Source organism: Lepus europaeus, chromosome 1 (assembly GCF_033115175.1).
Source record: "Lepus europaeus isolate LE1 chromosome 1, mLepTim1.pri, whole genome shotgun sequence".
NCBI lineage: Eukaryota > Metazoa > Chordata > Mammalia > Lagomorpha > Leporidae > Lepus > Lepus europaeus.
Window position 1 is genome coordinate 25782397 of NC_084827.1, and position 20362 is coordinate 25802758.

At 39.7% G+C, this 20362-nt stretch overlaps 1 protein-coding gene across 1 annotated transcript; it reads left to right on the forward strand.

Annotated features, from left to right (window-relative positions):
- The first annotated feature begins 18204 nt into the window (after positions 1-18204).
- Positions 18205-19098, forward strand: TAS2R16 (taste 2 receptor member 16). The gene has a single exon (XM_062198500.1). It carries the CDS (start codon positions 18205-18207, stop codon positions 19096-19098), a length of 894 nt encoding a protein of 297 aa, XP_062054484.1.
- Positions 19099-20362: the final 1264 nt, after the last annotated feature.

Below are 20362 nucleotides of genomic sequence, written 5' to 3' on the forward strand. Positions count from 1 at the left end.
TTGAGTGGCATAAGACTTAAGACTACAGTTAATTGACCATTTCATCTTTGCTGACAATGTCTTTCCTTAAGAAACAAGTTTATTAAATAATATCTTGTTCCTCCTGCCTCCTCATAAAAAAGATTTGTGTAAGCACAACATTGTAAGATATTTTCTTCAGGGGCTGGCATTGTGGCATGGAGTGTTAGGTTGCAGTCTGTGACACCAGCATCCCATATGAGCTACGGTTCAAGTTCTGGCTGCTCCACTTCCAATCCACCTAGGTGTGCCTAGGAAAGCAGCAGAAGATGGCCAAAGTGCTTGTTCCCTGCACCCATGTGGGAGACCCGAATGAAGCATCAGGTTCTTGGCTTCAGCCTGAACCAGCCCCTGCTGGCATTTTATTCATTTAAATTCTTCCCTTTGATCTGAAATGATGCTCTGTCTTCAGCAGTCTATTCCTTCTGGATGTTACAGTATGTGAATTCTGGATTTGTTAATAGGTTAGTTTCTGCACCACCTTTGCTTGAAGTGGGTCCCCTGGTTTAATGTTGTGCTATACAGGATTATGTACAAGTAGTTCAGGCATTCAATTGTTTCCTATGAGAAATCTGCTGCCTTTCTGATCTTTCTTTTTCACTTAATGCACATTTTCCTTCCACTTTTAAGACGTTTTCCTGGGGCCAGTGCCATGGCTCACTTGGTTAATCCTCTGCCTGCGGCATGAAGCAAGACCTCTACCATTCACCTTACACAAAAATTCACTAAACATGGATTAAAAACTTAAATCTATGACCTGACACCATCAAATTATTAGAGAGCACTTGAGAAACCCTGCAAGATATAGGTACTGGCAAAGACTTCTTGGAAAAGACCCTGGAAGCACAGGCAGTCAAAGCCAAAATTAACATTTGGAATTGCATCAAATTGAGAAGTTTCTGTACTGCAAAAGAAACAGGAAAGTGAAGAGGCAACTGACAGAATGGGAAAAAATATTTGCAAACTATACTACAGATAAAGGGTTGATAACCAGAATCTACAAAGAAATCAAGAAACTCCACAACATCAAAACAAACAACCCACTTAAGAGATGGGCCAAGGATCTCAACAGACATTTTTCCAAAGAGGAAATCCAAATGAAAACAGACACATGAAAAAATGTTCAAGATCACTAGCAATCAGGGAAATGCAAATCAAAACCACAATGAGGTTTCACCTCACCCTGGTTAGAATGGCTCACATTCAGAAATCTACCAACAATAGATGCTGGACAGGATGTAGGGAAAAAGGGACACTAACCCACTGTTGGTGGGAATGCAAACTGATTAAGCCACTATGGAATTCAGTCTGGAGATTCCTCAGAAACATGAATATAACCCTACCATACAACCCAGCCATACCACTCCTTGGAATTTACCCAAAAGAAATTAAATTGACAAACAAAAAGCTGTCTGCACATTAATGGTTATTGCAGCTCAATTCACAATAGCTAAGACCTGGAACCAACCCAAATGCCCATCAACAGTAGACTGGATAAAGAAACTATGGGACATGTACTCTATAGAATACTATACAGCAGTCAAAAACAATGAAATCCGGTCATTTGCAAGATGGAGGAATCTGGAAATTCCTCCATCCACAAGATGGAGGAATCTGGAAAACATTATGCAGAGTGAATTAAGCCAGTCCCACAGAGACAAATATGATATGTTCTCCCTGATCAGTGACAACTAACTGAGCACCAAAGGGGAAATCTGTTGAAGTGAAATGGACACTATGAGAAACAGTGACTTGATCAGCTCTTGTCCTGACTGTTGATATACAATGTAATACTTTATCCACTTTAGTATTTTTTTTTGTACTAGTACTAGTGGTTGAACTCTGTAATTAACACACAATTATTCTTAGGTGTTTAAATTTTAACTGAAAAGTGATCCCTGCTAAATATAGCAGTGGGAAAAAGAGAGGGAGGAGATGTACAATTTGGGGCATGCTCAATCAGACTTGCCCCAAATGGTGGAGTTAGAAATGTGCCAGGGGATTCCAATACAATCCCATCAAGGTGGCATGTACCAATGCCATCTCACTAGTCCAGGTGATCAATTTCAGTTCACAATTTATCACACTGATAGGTCTAAGAGTCAAAGGGATCATACAAACAAGACTAGTGTCTGCTAATACTAACTGATATAACCAAAAAGGGAGAGAATGATCCAACATGGGAAGTGGGATACCAGCAGACTCATAGAATGGCAGATGTCCTAAATAGCACTCTGGCCTCAGAATCAGCCCTTAAGGCATTTGGATCTGGCTCAAGAGCCCATGAGAGTATTTTAGGCATGGAAAGCCAAGACACTGTGGCAAAAAAAAAAAAAAAAAAAAAAAAGCAAACAAAAAAAAAAAAACACAAAACCACCTAAATGAAAGATCTCTACGAGTGAGATCCCAGTGGAAAGAACGTGGCCATCAAAGAAGGAGGTACGTTTCTCTGAAGGGAGGAGAGAACTTCCACTTTGACTGTGACCCTATCGGAATAAGATCAAAGTCGGTGAACTCAAAAGGCTTCCATAGCCTTGGCAACTCATGACTAGAGCCTAGGGAGATTACTGATGCCATAAACAAGAAGGTCAAATTGTTAAGTCAACAATAGGAGTCACTGTGTACTTACTTCTCAAGTGGAATCTGTCCTTAATGTGTTGTCCAATGTGAAGTAATGATATAACTAGTACTGAAACAGTAAATTACACTTTGTGTTTCTGTGTGGGTGCAAACTGATGAAATCTTTACTTAGTATATACTGAATCGATAATTGAAAATAAATCATGATGTGAATGGAATGGGAGAGGGAGCGGGAGATGGGGGGGTGCGAGTGGGAGGGAAATTATGGGGGGGGGAAGCCATTGTAATCCATAAACTGTACTTTGGAAATTTATATTTACTAAATAAAAAAAAAGTAAAAAAAAAATCATTGTGTTCTCAATAACCCTTGTTAGCTACCAGTCTTCTGCCATCTTCATAGTTTTTCATTTTCTAGAATTTCAAAAAATTGGAATCAGTATAGCCTGTTCAGTTTTGTTTTATCTAGAAATCTGTAGTAAGGGTCTCTGAATGTCTTTTCATGGCTTCATAGCTTATTTCTTTTTAGTGCTGATTATTATTCCATTGTATGAATGTTTCACAGTTTACCACTTACCTACTTAACCTGCTTATATTTATTTAATTATATTCAAATATTTTCTCTCCATTTCCTTCTCCTCATCTTGTCTCCTTTAGAGATTGCAATTTCACATATGTTAAACTTCTTGAAATTGCTATACAGCATTGTTCTCCGTTTTTTATGGCTTTTATTCACTACGGTTTTGATTCAGATACTTTTTTTTTTTTTTTGACAGATAGAGTTAGACAGTGAAAGAGAGAGACAGAGAAAAAGGTTTTCCTTCTGTTGGTTCACCCCCAAAATGGCTGCTACAGCCGGAGCTACACTGATCCGAAGCCAGGAGCCAGGTGCTTCCTCCTGGTCTTCCATGCAGGTGCAGGGCCCAAGCACCTGGGCAATCCTCCACTGCCTTCTGGGGCCACAGCAGAGAGCTGGACTGGAAGAGGAGCAACCGGGACTAGAATTCGGTGCCTATATGGGATGCTGGCACCGTAGGCAGAGGATTAACCAAGTGAGCCACGGCGCCGGCCCTTCAGATACTTTCTATTGTTATTTCCTCATATTAGTTAACAACTTTATCCACAAAACTAAGCTGCCACTAATCCATCTAGTCCATTCTTGCAGCTTCTTTTATGTTTGATCTGTTTCCTCTTTTGTCAAGCCCACCACGTCTCCATCTAGGTCCTGCTGGAATTCCAGCTTTGTTAGCAGCTTACCACCCAGGAGAGTAGAGGAGGCAGCTCTGGAGGGCTGCGTTTGTTGCTTTTTAGGGAAAGTACTCTGCAGCATCTTCCAACTTGGAAGATGTAATGGCTCTCACAGGGAATGGTGGGGTACCTCTGGAAATTCTGAATGTTCAAGTGTGTCCCTATAGCTGAAATCCTCAGGATCAGACATTCAAATAGCCTCCATTCCATGTTGAAGTATCTCAAGTTTCCAATCCTCACAGACATGCACTGGTTGGACATGTAAATGGCTCAGAATCTCCTTGACAATAGCTACCAAAATCTGCATTTTACTGCTCAGTGGTGGCGACTCTTTGCTCTTTCCCTGTGAGAGATAAGGCCCACATTGTGGTCTACCAAAGATAGCTCTGTCACTTACACTTAACCTTTAAATGCTTATCAGTGTCCTCAGTTTCTGCTCATTTTACTATAAGATGTTAATATGGGGGCCAGCACTGTGGCATAGTAAGCTAAGCCTCTGCATGCAGTGCCAGCATCCTATATGACTACTGGTTCTTGTCCAGGCACCTCCTCTTCCGATCTGGCTCTCTGCTTATGGCCTGAGAAAGCAGTAGAAGATAGCACAAGTGCTTGGGTCCCCTGCACCTGTGCAGGAGACCCAGTCGAAGCTCCTGATTCCTGGCTTCAGATCAGCTCAGCTCCAATTGCTGTGCCCATTGAGAGTGAACCAGTAGATGGAAGACCATCTCTCCATCTCTCCCTCTCTCCCTTTCTCCCTCTGTCTGTAACTCTACCTCTCAAATAAATTTTTAAAAAAGATGTTAATATAATTTTGTAGTAACCAACTACAGCCCTCTTACAGATATTGTTCCCTCTATTGCCTTCAGATGACTGCATCACTGTGACAACAAGCATAGTTTATTCCACAGGGATGTTTTCTCCAGTCACCACTGGTAGAAGCTTTAGGAATCTTACCACCATATAGCACCACGGACCACTTCTGAACAAAACAACACTCAGATCAAAATTCCCTTTGCCAGCTGGGATATGAGCAGGCCAATTCCCCATCTTATCACCTCTTTCCCAGACCTCTCCTAACACCACATATGCTATTTCAGACTTCCAAGAAGCAGACACCAAAATAGTATTAGATGTGTGAGAGATTTACTGGGAAAATGCTTGTGAAACAAAAAGTAAAAAAAGCTGGAGAAGATGGCGATAGAATTCAGACTAAGAGATAGATATGACCTCTATAGGAAGAGCGAAGAAACAGGGATATTGCACTCGTTTGGCCAAAGTTGCATAAACAAGGAGTAGTCCATCTTGGGCATGAACCTGCATTGCTCCCCTCTTCTACCCCTTGTGTTTAGTTGTTAGGTGAAAGTGATATGGAGTAAGCAGGGAACTAATGAGTGAACAAAGGACTTAAAAGGCTGCCTTCTGTCTTCTTGCCTTAACCCTACACAGCTAAAATCCTGCTGTTTTCTGTGCCAGTTTGCCACACATACTTTCCCATGATGTACCTGAGCCTCTTCCATCACACAGAAGATGGTGTGATGGACACATGTATGCTGAGGGCCACATGGAGATGCCATGAAACTTTTTTAGAGATCACCATTAACACTGACCTCCACCCAAACTCAAACCCCATTTGTATATTCAATTAGGGCACCAACCCATACCAGACTAAGAGGGCAACCAAACTGTGGTGGGGACAGGTCTCCTTCCTGAGTCTTCCTGCACTCACCTCTGAATTGGTACTCTTTATTTAATCTCTTTAAATAAATTCTGCTCCCATTCTTGCGTGTTATCTATGTCTCTGCTTTGAATTCTCTTATAGCCAGACAAGAACTTGGAATAAATCCAGATGCGGAACCACACCCCATACCCCAATGCAAAAGCAGCCAATAGGAAGCATGGCTCATGGTGCAAATGTGGTTGTGCATCTGTAAAGGCAAAGCTATGGCCCTGAGTCAATTATATTTCCACAGCAAGAAAACTGAGAGCGTGTTTCTATAGGCTAAATCTCCACACTACCCTACAGCCTCATCTATGCAAACGCTACCCTCTAGAGTTCTGCAAGGAAAACCCCTAGATAGCTTTAGCTCTGAAATATCTATCGTCCACATTCATCTTGATCTTCAGCATCCCCACATTACCACTCCTTTCTCATTCTCAACCAACAGGACCTTGCTTCATGCTTTACTGAGATAATAGGCACAGTGAGAAAGGAAATCCCACATACTATCACCACACACAGAATTCTTTCCTTGGGCCTAAGTGGAAAATATTCCTTATAAAACAAAAACAAACTCCCTCTTTTGACTAGAGCCCACTTCCTCCTGTACTCCTGGCTACTCAGGTCAAAGCACTCTCTCTCTCTCTTTCTCTCTCCTGCTTCACCAATTCCCCCGCACTGGGTCAAAACCATTCTCATCACACTCAAACATATTTTCAGCTACTTTAAAAAGATGAAAGCAGACATTCCCTTCCAGGAATTTATATCTGTTTTCCTGAATTAGTTTACAATTCCTCTCCTTACATGTTCTCTTGAGCCAATCAGACTGTGATTCAAATTAGATATTACTCCCACAAGTTTTGCAAGACACCTCTTACCATGGAGTGTTGATTTGCTGGGGTTGACTTAAGATAGCACAATAGACTGAGTGGCTTAAGGAACGGAAATTTATTTCCTCATGATTCTGGAGGCTGAAAGCCCAAACTCAAGGTACTGAACAGACGTGTTTCTTCAAAGGCCTCTGTCCCTGACTTGACAGTGGCTGTCTTCTGGTGTATTCTTCTGAATGCTCCTATGTCTGTGTTCAAATTTCTTCTTTTTACAAGGACTGTAGCCATACTGGACTATGGCCTACCCTAATAGACTCATTTTAACTCAATTACCTCTTCAAAGACTTGGTTACATTCCAAGATACTGGGTAGTTAGGACTTCAGCACATGAATTTGGGGTTAGCAAAATTCAATCCATAATACAGGGTTACCAATAACACTTAAGGGACTAAAATCTAGTCGTCAATTCTCGGTGATTACCTTACGTCATCAGTCAACCACAGTTCATACAGTTGATCACTCAGATTTCCTTAGAACACTTTCTTTTTCTGTCTTACTTGTTCTTCTTTATTGGTCTCAATTGCTGCTTCCTCTTCAAATCAATCACTAAAGATTGGAGTGCCCCCTGGGATCAGCCCTCAGAGCTCTTATATGTAATCTCATAATTTTAAATGATACATACATAAGCTAAATTTATACCTTCATTCCATAATTTATCCTATATGTATGCATGTGTATATATAAATATATGCTCACTCATTATTTCTAAAATAGGCATCTGTAACTTAATATACACAATCCCTTCTCTTTTATTTTCCCTAGTGCTCAGAAGAGAGCCTGATTTGAAATAGATGTGTAATAAATACTTGGTGAATGAATGAACACAATTACAACTAGCATAATTTTATCTTTCTAGAGGAAATTCTCTCTGGTGAATTAAACGATGGCCCACTGAATTATGTTTGTTTCCTTCTCTTGTTTTTGAAATTGAATTAACAGAAAGGAATAGACACCTCTTAGCTTACAACAAGATTATGTTGCTTAAACTTAGAATTTAGTATTTTTATAAGAAATACTTAAACTTAGAATTTAGTATTTTTATAAGAACATTTTTGAAAATTATCTTATATTTGTATTTTTTAAGTTTCTCATTATTGTTCACTTGAAAAGATAATTAAGGGAGTTCTGAACCTATTGACATGCTTCTGCCTAATGCATATTACCTTGAAAAAATATCAGTGTTGCTTTTATGGGCTTTAAGTTATGTAATGGTTGAGGTGACTTGATTTAAAGACATTGGGTCTTACTGGACATTCACCTGATAATTTCCAGCCTTAGAATTTTTGAAAAAAAGAATTGACAAGTATTTATCATGTTTAATTTGATTAAAGTAGAATTACACTATCAATACCATTTTTTCTTCTCTGTGAAATTATTAACAGCTTGAATTCTGTCTTTCATGTGTTTGAGTATGAAAGTTTGAGAGTTGGGAGCTGGTTTTATCAAGATAATGACATGTGCTTAGAATTTTACACTTGAAAAATAATAGTTCCAAACTCCATGATTTTCAGTGACATATTTCCAGCAGATCCTCCCATGCCTATGAAAGAGGGTTGAGGCAGCCTGTAAAAAACTCTGAATATTGCTGTGGGACAAATTCCATGAGACTTGAGAACTCATCCTCTTTCTGTTCCTCATTTATGGCTATATATTTTTTAAATTTTTAAAAAGATGTATTTTATTTATTTGAAAGACAGAATTACAGAGAGAAAGGAGAGAGAGATAGAGTGGTCTTCTAAATGTTGAGGCATTTCCCAAATGGCTGCAATGGCCAGGGCCGTGCCAGGCCAAAGCCAGGAGCCAAGAGTTTCATCCAGGTCCCCCATGCAGGTAGTGGGACTCAAGCACTTGGGCCATCCTTTGTTCCTTCCCGAGTGCATTAGCAGGGAGCTGGATCAGTGAAGTAGCCAGGACTTGGACCAGTGTCCATATGGGATGCCAGTATCTGTATCAATGGTGACAGCATTTTACCCACTATGCCACAATGCTGACCCTATTTTCTTTGTCTTCTGGTCTTTTCTTCTTGCTATTTTCATGCCTCCATCCTTTTTTTCCTATATATATTTTTTGAGTGGTACAGAGGTATCCACCAAGGAATCCATAAGGGTTGGTACCCAGGACTGATAAGTCATTGACCTGGTAATTGAGAAGCATAGCCACAGAAAGGTTATCATAGCTCTTCAGCAGCCCTTCTACCTCCAGTACCCTATCAACACTTATTTGTAAGTAGTGATTTGTTCCCAAATCTCATTCTAAGGTATTGGATCTCTGAAAAAGTTGTATGTCCTCAAAATAAGAACAAGATAATTTTCATGGTGAGGAGATATTTAATACATACACACTCACACACACATATACATACATATGTACATATGCACACACATATTTAAGGGAATCTCAGCTTGGTCTAAAGTTGTGTCTTCCAAGTGGAGTCAGACAAATCTATAAATATTTGAATGTGCAAGGACTGAGTCATCCTAAGGCTAGGAAGAACCAGACATGATGCTTTGATATCAGTGAATCTCAAACCTTATCAAGTATCAAGATAAACCTGAAGGTTTGTTGGAATTCAGAAGGTCCCACCCTCAGAACTTTTGATTACTTAGGTCTGAGATTGGGCCGAAGAATATGCATTTCTGATCATTTTTAGGTGAGGCTTATGTAGTGGTCCACAGGAACCACTGCTTTAGATGTTATAGGAAAGTAATGTCTCTGAGAGCAGTGTTTATTCTGCTGTAACCCCTCCCAGCCTCATAAATATCTACTTTGTGCCAAGGATAGAGAAAGTAACTAAAGCATCTATTACACTCAAGTCTGACTTTAGTACACTTTTAACTGAATACATGAGAAGGAGGAAAGGGTTGATCATCTGCCCCCTGAGCACGGATCCCCTGAATGTTGAGTCCTCAAATTCCCAGGATATCAGGGATAGTGCCTGATAAGGATGGTGAAACGGAGGCAGTACCCAGTCGGGTTACAAGTGTCTAATGAACGTAGTTGTTTTGCTATCGATGGTGGTTGTGGTTATAGTATTTAACTCCTTGTGGCCAGAGTTTTACCTAAGGCCTTTGGATGGCTGCATCTTAGTATTAAATTATAGCTTTTTTATATAATTTGCAATTTGCCAGATGACTGGGTACATGCTCCCAGGGTTTTAGTAATATGTACATTCAATAAATTGCAGACTAAACAAATTAGTACTATGATTCCTATTTAATGAATGAGATAAAAAGCAAAGAAAAAAAATTACTTGCTTCAGGCCACACAGGTTGGTGGCAGCATTAGAAATAGGAGAGGGCGTACTCTAACCCCACAGTTAGACCAACAACTTATCTTTTAGTTACTTCTAGATATTCTTGAAACATGTAGGCTACCTGGGATCCATTGTGACACAAAAGAGATCTATTCTAGTTGTCCTTGCATGTTAGTAATGCAAGAAAGCAAAACGTCTTTGGTTAACTGGGAAATATACAAATTTACTTTTTAAAATTTTTTTACAAATCTTGGCTTGCCTTAACAAGGGTCAAAGGCATAAAACTTCATGATAAGACTGTGGGGGAAGATGTTTCAATTCAAGAATTCCCTTCCTGAAGGAGGAGATAGAGAAACCAAGCATACTGTACGTTATGTGGTAAGGATGAAATTGTTTTCTCCCACAGTCATGCAGGATGGATGCAATTTTCTTTCACAGAACAGAAATACATACCAAGAAAATTAGACAGTCACAGGCAAAAAAGAATCTTTCTCTTCTATATGTAAGAGCAATAATAGATTTGTATAACCTTCAAAGCTGTATTATCTCTGGATATATATGACACAGGGTAATTAAAAGTAGTGTACAGAGTATGAACTTGAGCAGGACCTTCAGAGAAGGATTTGTTTAGCAGCCATGGCCCTACACTGGTACAATGTGGAGGTTCTTTTAGATCATTAAAACATGCATAGAGTTGGTGGATGCTTTGGAAAGATGAAAATGTATAACATTAGACATTGCATTGGAATCACAGAAAAGTTGTGGCTTTTCTAAAATAACAAATACAACATATTTTGAAGGTGATATTAGGAGAACTTGGTATATGTTCACAAAATTGGAGACTAAAACAAACTTCAGCAAAATTCATACATGTGAAAGGACTTAAGGCTAAAACTGCTTTTAAAGAGGGACAACTTTAAAGTTTGGATACACACAAAAAAAAAACTTCCTGGAGAATTGGACACACCTGTAATTCTTCCTATTGCTAATGACATAAAATGAAGCATTGACTTCACTGACAATTAATTTGCAAGGTAAAAGTACATGTAGTGGCCGCCGCCGCGGCTCACTAGGCTAATCCTCTGCCTTGCGGCACCGGCACACCGGGTTCTAGTCCCGGTCGGGGCACCGGATTCTGTCCCAGTTGCCCCTCTTCCAGGCCAGCTCTCTGATGTGGCCAGGGAGTGCAGTGGAGGATGGCCCAAGTGCTTGGGCCCTGCACCCCATGGGAGACCAGGATAAGCCCCTGGCTCCTGCCATCGGATCAGCATGGTGCGCTGGCCGCAGCGCGCCAACTGCGGCGGCCATTGGAGGGTGAACCAACGGCAAAGGAAGACCTTTCTCTCTCTCTCTCTCTCTCTCACTGTCCACTCTGCTTGTCAAAATAAAATAAAATAATAAAAATAAAAAATAAAGTAGAAAAGACTTTCAAAAAAAAAAAAAAAGTACATGTAGTGGTTTTGCTATTCTCACCACCCATGCAGGGTATTTTTCTCCTTAAAGGGTTGGGGACCCCTCTTCCAGGCCAGCTCTCTGCTATGGCCAGGGAGTGCAGTGGAGGATGGCCCAAGTCCTTGGGCCCTGCACCCCATGGGAGACCAGGATAAGCACCTGGCTCCTGCCTTTGGATCAGCGCGGTGCGCCCGCCGCAGCGTGCCGGCTGCGGCGGCCATTGGAGGGTGAACCAACGGCAAAAGGAAGACTTTTCTCTCTGTCTCTCTCTCTCTCTCTCACTATCCACTCTGCCTGTAAAAAAAAAAGGGGGGGGGGATGGGGAATGTTTTTCTTACCAAGGGCTATTTGGATATTTATTACATCATTCATGAGCCATGTAAAACTATCAACTTAAAAATTAGCCTGCTATAGATTTATTGAATTTCAAGTCCCATCCATAGTTGTCTTGGTAGGGCCAGAACAAATGATTTTGTGGGCTTTATATGGTTTGTGGGACAGACATTCCCTAGCCCTACATCTACCGCAATGGACCTCAAACTGAACTGCACTTTAGAATGAAGTGGATGATTTTTAAATTGCTGATACCCAGATATATCCAGACAAATCAAAATACTAGTTACAGGACTCAGGGCACGCTTACCATTTTTAAAGTTCCCTAGGAGACTTTGAAATGCAGCTCTGATGCATATATACCTTTCAGGAGACTCTCAGGTATGTTATAAATCATCCCTACATAGCCTTCTATATTTGTGTTTTTATATAACCTGGTTTTCCACAGTAGTCTTAGCATCTCCTATTTGCTGACATTCTGTCTGTGTTTGCTCTCATTACTTTAGTGGTTACTAGGTACTATAAGCTATAAATTGAATAATTCTAGAATTTAGTCAGTTTGTTCTTATAGCTAATTGTGCACTAGTTTCTTTTTAGTTTCTTGCTGCTGTAACAAACTACCAACAACTTAATGGCCTAAAACAACAAAAATTTATTATCTTATGGTTTATAACTGCAAGGTCCATTTTGTCACATAAGGTAATATATTCAAGTGAACTGAAATACTGTGTTAAGCATAGTTCCCACGGTCTGCACTGCTGTTAATGTGCATTTCTGTTCAGTGTTTAAATCAATGGGACTGACAGAATATACTGCAAGTTAATACCGTCTGAAATCAGTTATGGTGTGACGACGCATCCACCAAATGTTATTTTACCTACACTGCTATAGATAGAATAATGGCCTTCAAAATGTACACAACCCAATACTCCAAACACACTCTGTTCTTGGTTTCAAAGAACAGCCAGTGTTTCTATTCTATCTTCTTTTTTCCCTCCATTTAGAACTAGACTTTGGACGGTGAGAGAAATAAAGCATCTCATGTTTCTATTGAAGTTTGTATTTTCAAGTACAGTTTGGCTTTAAATCATTCTCCCAATGACTTGCTTAAACGTAAACAAGCTTTAAAATTTTTATTACACAATAACTCATGGGATTTTTTTCAAGTTGTACCAAAGGTTAAAACATGGGTAGAATAGAGCTCCCTTCTTCTGGCTGTGGTCAGGAGCTTGACGTAGAGGTTATCAAATGTCAGCTGGAGTACATTAGGTATTCACCTGTACAGATCACACAGAGACATTTGCAGCCATGCAGCAACATGTAACCAGAATTGCTGCTACTATGAGTATTTTCTCCATCTCTGCCAAGGCTCCTGCAACATTTCAGTGGAGCACTCTATCATGACTCAGGACTTACCTCTCCAGTCTCTGGAACTCTGCTCCATGAGTGTCACTCACTTCTAGTAGAAAAAGTGACTCAATGACTCTAGGTTCCATGTGCTTTAAAAAGTGGCATGTCAGTGATGACTAATTTAACACCAACTTCCAGCCCGTGGTTTAAAGAGGGAATAATTGAGACTCCAAAAATTACCATAAATGTGTGAAGAAAGGAGAGCACACTTAAACACTGTTGGTGGCATACATTAGTATAACCATTTTGGAAAACAGTATGATGTACCTCAAATAATTTAAAATAGTATTATCATACGATCCAGCAATCTTTCTTCTACATACAAAATCCAAAGAAAATGAAATCACAATGTCAGAGATGCCACACTCTCAAGTTCAGAGCAGCATTATCTTCCTTCACAATAGTCAAGGTGTGGAAACAACTGAGGTGTTCATCTATGGGTGAATGATGGCCCAGGTCCTTGGGCCCTGCACCCGCATGGGAGACCAGGAGAAGCACCTGGCTCCTGGCTTCAGATCGGCACAGTGCGCTGGTCACAACACACTGGGCATAGCGGCCACTTGGGGGGTGAACCAACGGAAAAAGAAAGACCTTTCTCTCTGTCTCTCTCTCACTGTCTAACTCTGCCTGTCAAAAAAATAATAAATAAATAAATAAATAAATAAATAAATAAAAATTTGTTCTGTATATAATGGAATAGTATTCAGCCTTTAAAAGGGCAAGACATTCTATCATTCATGACAACATGGATGAGCCTAATGAACATTATCTTAAGTGAAATACACAAGGCACAGAGAGAAAAATATTATATAAGTTGAACCCATAGATTTAGAGAGTTTAAATGGTGGTTCTCAGAGGTTGGGGGGAATGGGAGAAGTGTATGAGGCACCGGGAGACATAGGTCAAAAGGTACCAAGTTTCTGGGGTAAGCATTTGGTGCAATGATTAAGATGCCACCTGGGACCATAGCATTCCATGTTGGAGTGTATGGGTTCAAGTCCCAGCTCTGCTCCTGATTCAAGGCTCCTGTTCCCTGGGAGTCAGCAGGTGATGGCTCAAGAACATGAATCCCTATCAACCACATGGCAGGGATCAAAGTTTAGTTTAGACAGAATAGGTTCTAACAATATGGTGACTGTAGTTAATAATAATGTATTATATATTTCAAAAAGCTAAACAATAAATTTTAAATGTTTTTTTTTGCAAGGCAATAAGTATTTCAGATGCTAGATATGCTAATATACCTGATTTGATAATTCTGCAATACATACATGTATTGGAACATCACTTTACATCTCATAACATACACAATTTTTTAACTAAAAATAAAATGAAACTAAATTTCATAGACTGAGTATATCCAATTGTGTCAGAAATATCCTAGCAATCTCAAACAATGCCTCTCCCTGTAATTTTGTCTCCACATGTCTGGAATTTTCTTTCTGATTCTGGTACAGAACTCCAAGAAACAGCCTGATGTGGGTCAGCTCCTCAATACTGTGTCAAATACCAGAAATCAGAAACACCACTGTTGAACTTTAATAATACTAGGATCAAGGAAAGTTCATTCAATTATCTCCTCAGTGAAAAGACAACTATTATTAGATAAGGCATGTTCTCTCACTCCCTCTCCCTCCTTGTTATTATCTCCCACGCTCAATTCTAAGTTCTCTATGTGGTTTAAACTATAAAGGTAGTTCTACTCACAAAGTAGTAATCCAGTAGTTCTGTCCAATATCAATAGTTATTCAGCCATACATGACTCTGATTCAGGTTCGTTGTAGTTTCCCCTGCCTTCCCCACAGGGTCACAAAATGGCTGCAGTTGTTCTATCATGCACAGTACAGGCTAACATCCAATATAGATGAAAAGAGGAAGGAATTTCTGTTCTTTCCAGAGAGGAGCACTCTTTACAGGCAGTTTCAGAAGGCTCTTCCTCTGTTCCAAGTGCCCAAAGTGAATATGCAAGAGAGTCTGTCATTTAAATCCTGTCTGGTAAGCAGCAAGTTGTGCCAGTAAGGAAGAAATATAGAAAATCAGCTGTGAGAAAGAAAGAAAGAAAATGTGTGGCTTTGTGCCATTAACTATGTCACATTTCACTTATTATCAAATTAGGGTCTGTATAGTTTACAGTCCTTTGGTATTATGAATAATTCTGGAATAATTATTCTGTAATAATTATTACATTGAATATTTTTCTTTATGTTTTATAGCTATGTGTTTCTTTATAATATGTAATATCTACCTCGTAGAGAGGTTATGGAGTATAGTCTGTAAACTGTCTATTAAATATGACCAAATTTTTATTAAAACTATGTTAATTTACATTCCTTTCACCAGTGAATAAAAACTCATGTTTCCATACATTGGTATTATCCAGATTTTATCTTGTTTTTTAAGTGAAGGACAAAATGTGTTTGTATTTTTCTGATTACTGGTGAGATTGAGCGCCTCTTTGTGAAATTATTGGCTATTATCTTTTACCGTTTTGTTAACTGCCTGTTCTCTTATTTTCCTGCTTTCAATGTGGTTTATAAAATATATATATATATACACATATATTTCAGAAAAATACTAGTATATAGAACATGTGTAAAAACATATACACACATATATGGTGTTTGCTTAATAATAGTAAAATTCAGATTATTCTTAACAATTTTGCACATAAGAAAAATCAGTGTGCTGTGTCTAGGGAGAAATAAATAGATATCAGAGGAGACCAGAAGTAAGCTCAGGGAAAACAAGAGTGAGGAAGGAAGAAAACTTCTCACAGTGAAGTCAGTAGATGCCTAGAAGGAGAGACTGGCATTCCTTTCCTCAGTTGGATATTAGATGAGAAAATTAGAAAAATTGGTAGTCCTTCTCTTGTTTCATTCCTTCTTTTTTTTTTTAAAAAAAAAAAAAGGACATTTATTTATTTATTTGAGAGGCAGAATTGCAGGGAGAGAGGGGAGGAGGGAGAGGGCTTGGGGAGAGGGACAAAGAAAGAGATCTTCCATCTACTGGTTTATTCCCCACTTGACTGCATCAGCTGGGGCTGGGCCAGGCTGAAGCCAGGAGACCGAAGCTTCATCTGGATGTCCTGCATGCATTCAAGGGCACTAGGACTTGGCCCATAGTCTGCTGCTTTCCCAGATGCATCAGCTGGGAGTGGCCAAGACTCTACACTGGAGGATGCAGTTTAACCTGCTGCACCACAGCGCTCGCCCTGAGTGCCTCTTGTTTCCAGTTGAAAGGGAGAAAGAGAATTGGAGAGATCAGAGTGGAGAGAGGACACAGCATGGACAGACTATCATTCTGTTTTGCAAGAATCCCTGAGTTTGTCATAGATCAAGCGTAAACTGCAGAAGGGAACTAGACAGTACCTGCCCAATCTGGACTGGTTAATGGGCAGCGATGTACAGCCTGATCAGCCTAAAAGATAACAGTTGGAGCTGAGAGGGGAAAAGACAAACTAGAGTTGGGGTCACTTCAGGACTCACCATGGAGGAGCCCACACAATAAAAGACATTTGATTCCTACTTGAAGGAACATTAATCACAGGTCTACATATTCACTTTTTATGTCTCACAGTCAAACTTTCCCAAAAAGAATGTCTGTGTCAATTTTCCACTATCACTTACAGGTGTCTCTGTGGGGCAGAGCAGTGCCAGGCCTTCTCTGTGGCTCAGGCATCCAGAAGGGGCTGCTGTGGGCAGATACTCATTTCTGGTCAAACCCTTGTGCTGATATCCATCATAAAAACTGTAGCATCGTCACTACTCCAGGAACTGCCAACAGGTTTAGAATGCCAGTCATTCTAAGAATGAGGCAGTGTACACAAGAGGCAGTATACATAGTGTCTCCAGGACCTGGGGCAGAAGAAGTTAATGGTGTTGTTGCATATTCCACTCACCAATACTTCATACTTCATCCTTCTCACTTTGTATCTGAACATATATTGACTACTTCATCTTTTGGATGGATTCTATTGTTTTGTCATCTTCATTTTTCATTTCTGGCTTCTTACACTTTATTGAGAATGTGGAGTGGATGCTTTCTAATGTTTAATTCTGTTTTCTATTGTAATTTAAAGGCTACTTTTACCTTTGCCTCATAAATTCACTTTTTTGTTTTGTAGTCACACATTTGCATCTTCAATTTGGATTGCTTATTTTCTCTTTCTTGAATGATTAAAAGTCCAAATAGACTCAGATTCTGTCATACATCAGACCTACAATTTTCACTTTGTCTACCTCACCATTTAGCACTTATTAGAATTCATTTATAAGGTCTTTTACTTCTGAATCCACCAATTAAATATTTGGTTTCTATCCACTATAGTTGTCTTGACCCAAGAGAAAAATATATCTAGCCTACTACTATAACTATGAAATAGTCCTGCACATTTAGGAGTACAATGTATTACTCATGGTATAGGGTCTTTTCAATTCAATGGGGAGAAGTAATAAAGAGAACCTAGCCATGTCAGAAGAAAAATTTTTTAAAAAGTGATGTTAACAGGACAAGCACAATCCCTAAAAATATTATAAAACATGTGCTAAAGCATTTTGAAATCATTGGAAGAAAAATAACAAAGGGTGCCACATGTAGGTTGGATGGAGTACAAGGAAGGGCATGAAGGGGTTTCACTGGAGTTTGATTTCTCTGAGTTGGAGAACTCAGTGGGTACTCATGAGACTGGGCTGCATTAGATGGGTCTCAGTTTGCAGCAAATGTGTGTGTAGAGTCTCAAAGGAAATGTCTTTTATGATCATTTTTGCACACCCTCACACTTTGTTTGTAGCATCTACAGTCAGATGGTATGGAAGCTGGGAAGACAGGCTTCTGTGATTGGCACTGGTATAGTACTCAATAGAATAGGAACATTACCCAGGACATGAAAAGGCAGTGATGGCTTTATCTTTCTTGTGGTTCAAGTTTTAGGTTAAAAGTATAAAGATATCATTTGAAGAAGATAGGAAAATAATCTAAGGGCATCTCAAACAGATAAAGAGGAAATAGACATCATGGTTACTAAAATATTTGCCTTTTGGGGAATAACCAAATCACCTAAGCGGCAGGCATCCACATTCAAATAAAATTTCCCTGCTTCCAGATGTGGTAACAAACCAGCAAGCAAAGCACAAACAAATCTGATAGGTAGGAAAATGGCAAAGTTAAAAGTGAGCTGGGGAAATTTACATCTTGAAGGAGGCGTTTTCTTGCAGCAGACAGTGGTGGGATCAGGAACCTGTTTGCTACCTGGAACTTGGTGTAGAGATTCTCTGTCTTGGTCCAGGAAGACACTTTGGGGTAAGAAGATGATGCTCAGCAAGCTCACTGTCTCCTTCATCATCATCTATGTGATTGAATCCTTGACAATAATTGTGCAAAGCAGCTTCATTGTTGCCGTGCTGGGCAGAGAGTGGGTGAAAGTCAAAAGGTTGTCACCTGTGGACATGATTCTCATCAGCCTGGGCATTTGCCGCTTCTGTCTACAATGGATATCAATGCTGTGTGATTTTTTCATCTACTTTAAACCTAATCGTACATATTTGGCCCTAACACTTCCCTGGGAATTCATCAACATCCTTACATTCTGGTTAACCAGTCTGCTTGCCGTTTACTACTGTGTCAAGATCTCTTCCTTCACTCACCCCATCTTCCTCTGGCTAAGGTGGAGAATTCCTAGACTGGTCCCTTGGCTGTTACTTGGTTCTGTGATGATCACTTGTGTGACAATCATCCCTTCAGCTATTAGGACTTACATCCGGATTCGGTTAATCACCTTGCAACAATTACCCAGAAATAATACTGAGATTGAGAAACTTCATGTACTTGAGCAATATTTGACCATCCCTCATAAACTGGTTGCATTATCTGTCCCTTTCCTCCTGTTCTTGGCCGCCATCATTTTGCTCATGGTTTCACTGGCTCAGCACCGGGAGCAGATGCAACATTGTGACACTGGTGGGGACAACTCCAGAATGAAAGCTCATGTGACCGCCCTGAGGTCCCTTTCCATCTTCTTTATTTTTTTCAGTTCTTATTTCCTGGCCTTATTCATCACCTTTTTAGGCACCATATTGGATAGAAGATCATGGTTCTGGTTTTGGGAGGCTGTCATCTATGCTATAGTCTGCATTCATTCCATTTCACTGGCTTTCAGCAGTCCGACACTGAAAAGGGTTCTAAAGGTGAAATGCTGGGCTTAGAGGTCGCCCGAGGCACCAGGTAAATGAGAGTTTGCATTGACCAATTAATACCAATGACCAGCAGGACCACTCATCAATCCCCTCTCTTTCTGTGATATACCATCAATTGTAGCCTCACTCTGTATCACCTTCACAGCCATCTCTAAACCACCGATTATTTCTCTATTCCATCCTACTCCCTCCTTTTTTCTTTCCACAGTCCCCTACTTGGCCTTGACTTTCTCATCTCTAAGTCTTTGCCACCTCGAGAATATTACCCCTAGTATATTCTACACAAGAAAATAAAAATATGGCATCAAATATCCTTCTCATGACTGCCAGCTACTTCAGACATCACTGTGAGTCCCTTCCTCACAAAAATTTATTGCCCAAACACTGAATATTCCTCATGCTAAGTCGTTAATTGACTTTTCCAATTTTAATCAAGAAAAGGTCTTGAGAGAGCTAGCTCGCTCTCTCTCTCAATCTCTCTCTTTCTCTCTCTCTGCTTCTAGACTTTTTCCATTGATATTTCTTTGTTGCTTCTATTTCAAACACTACACTCTCATTCCTTTGAAACCCAAGACCAAATTTTACTCTTCTTTCATATCCATTTGATATTAATACTCTTTCCAAGAAGCACAGGCCACTACCCAACTATGGTTATTTATAATGCCTCTACAAATACTATTTAATTGCGTCAACTACATATAGTTTCCACTTACTTGATTCTTGCCTGTTATATTATAAGTTGGGGTGGACATTCTACAAAGAGTATCATATTGCTGCATTATTGGTTTTCTGTCATTCATAGCCCAGATGCTGGTTTGGAAACCCTCTTTCTTCATAATGTCTGAATGATTTTGGCTTACATTTGTTTTTTACTCTTGGTATGTGTTCTGGGACAATCCAAAGCCCTCCCTAAGTGGGCCACAATATAGGTACAACATAGCAATCAATTTTAAATCAGCTGTAAGACATTCCTATTCTTTAGAAATCATTTTTGCCTTTGCAATCCAACAAGCGTTTCCCATACCGTTTTCCCTTGCGAGGTCCCATCTTGGCTTTTCCCCATGACATCTTTCTTCTCATTTCTTTTTTCTTCACTGTCACTCACTGACAACAAAGTATATTAATAACAGCCAACTCACAGGCCTTTGAATCTCAAATTCTGTCTACCCCGGACACTTATCAAGGTACTTTTCCTAAAGATAATTGCATCTCTTACAGCATTCCCATGCCAAAGGTTATGAATGTAATTTCTCCCACTTTTGTATACATATTG

Bases quoted from the DNA above. Each gene is read 5' to 3' on its own strand.
- TAS2R16 (XM_062198500.1), top strand. From the start codon at position 18,205: ATGATGCTCAGCAAGCTCACTGTCTCCTTCATCATCATCTATGTGATT.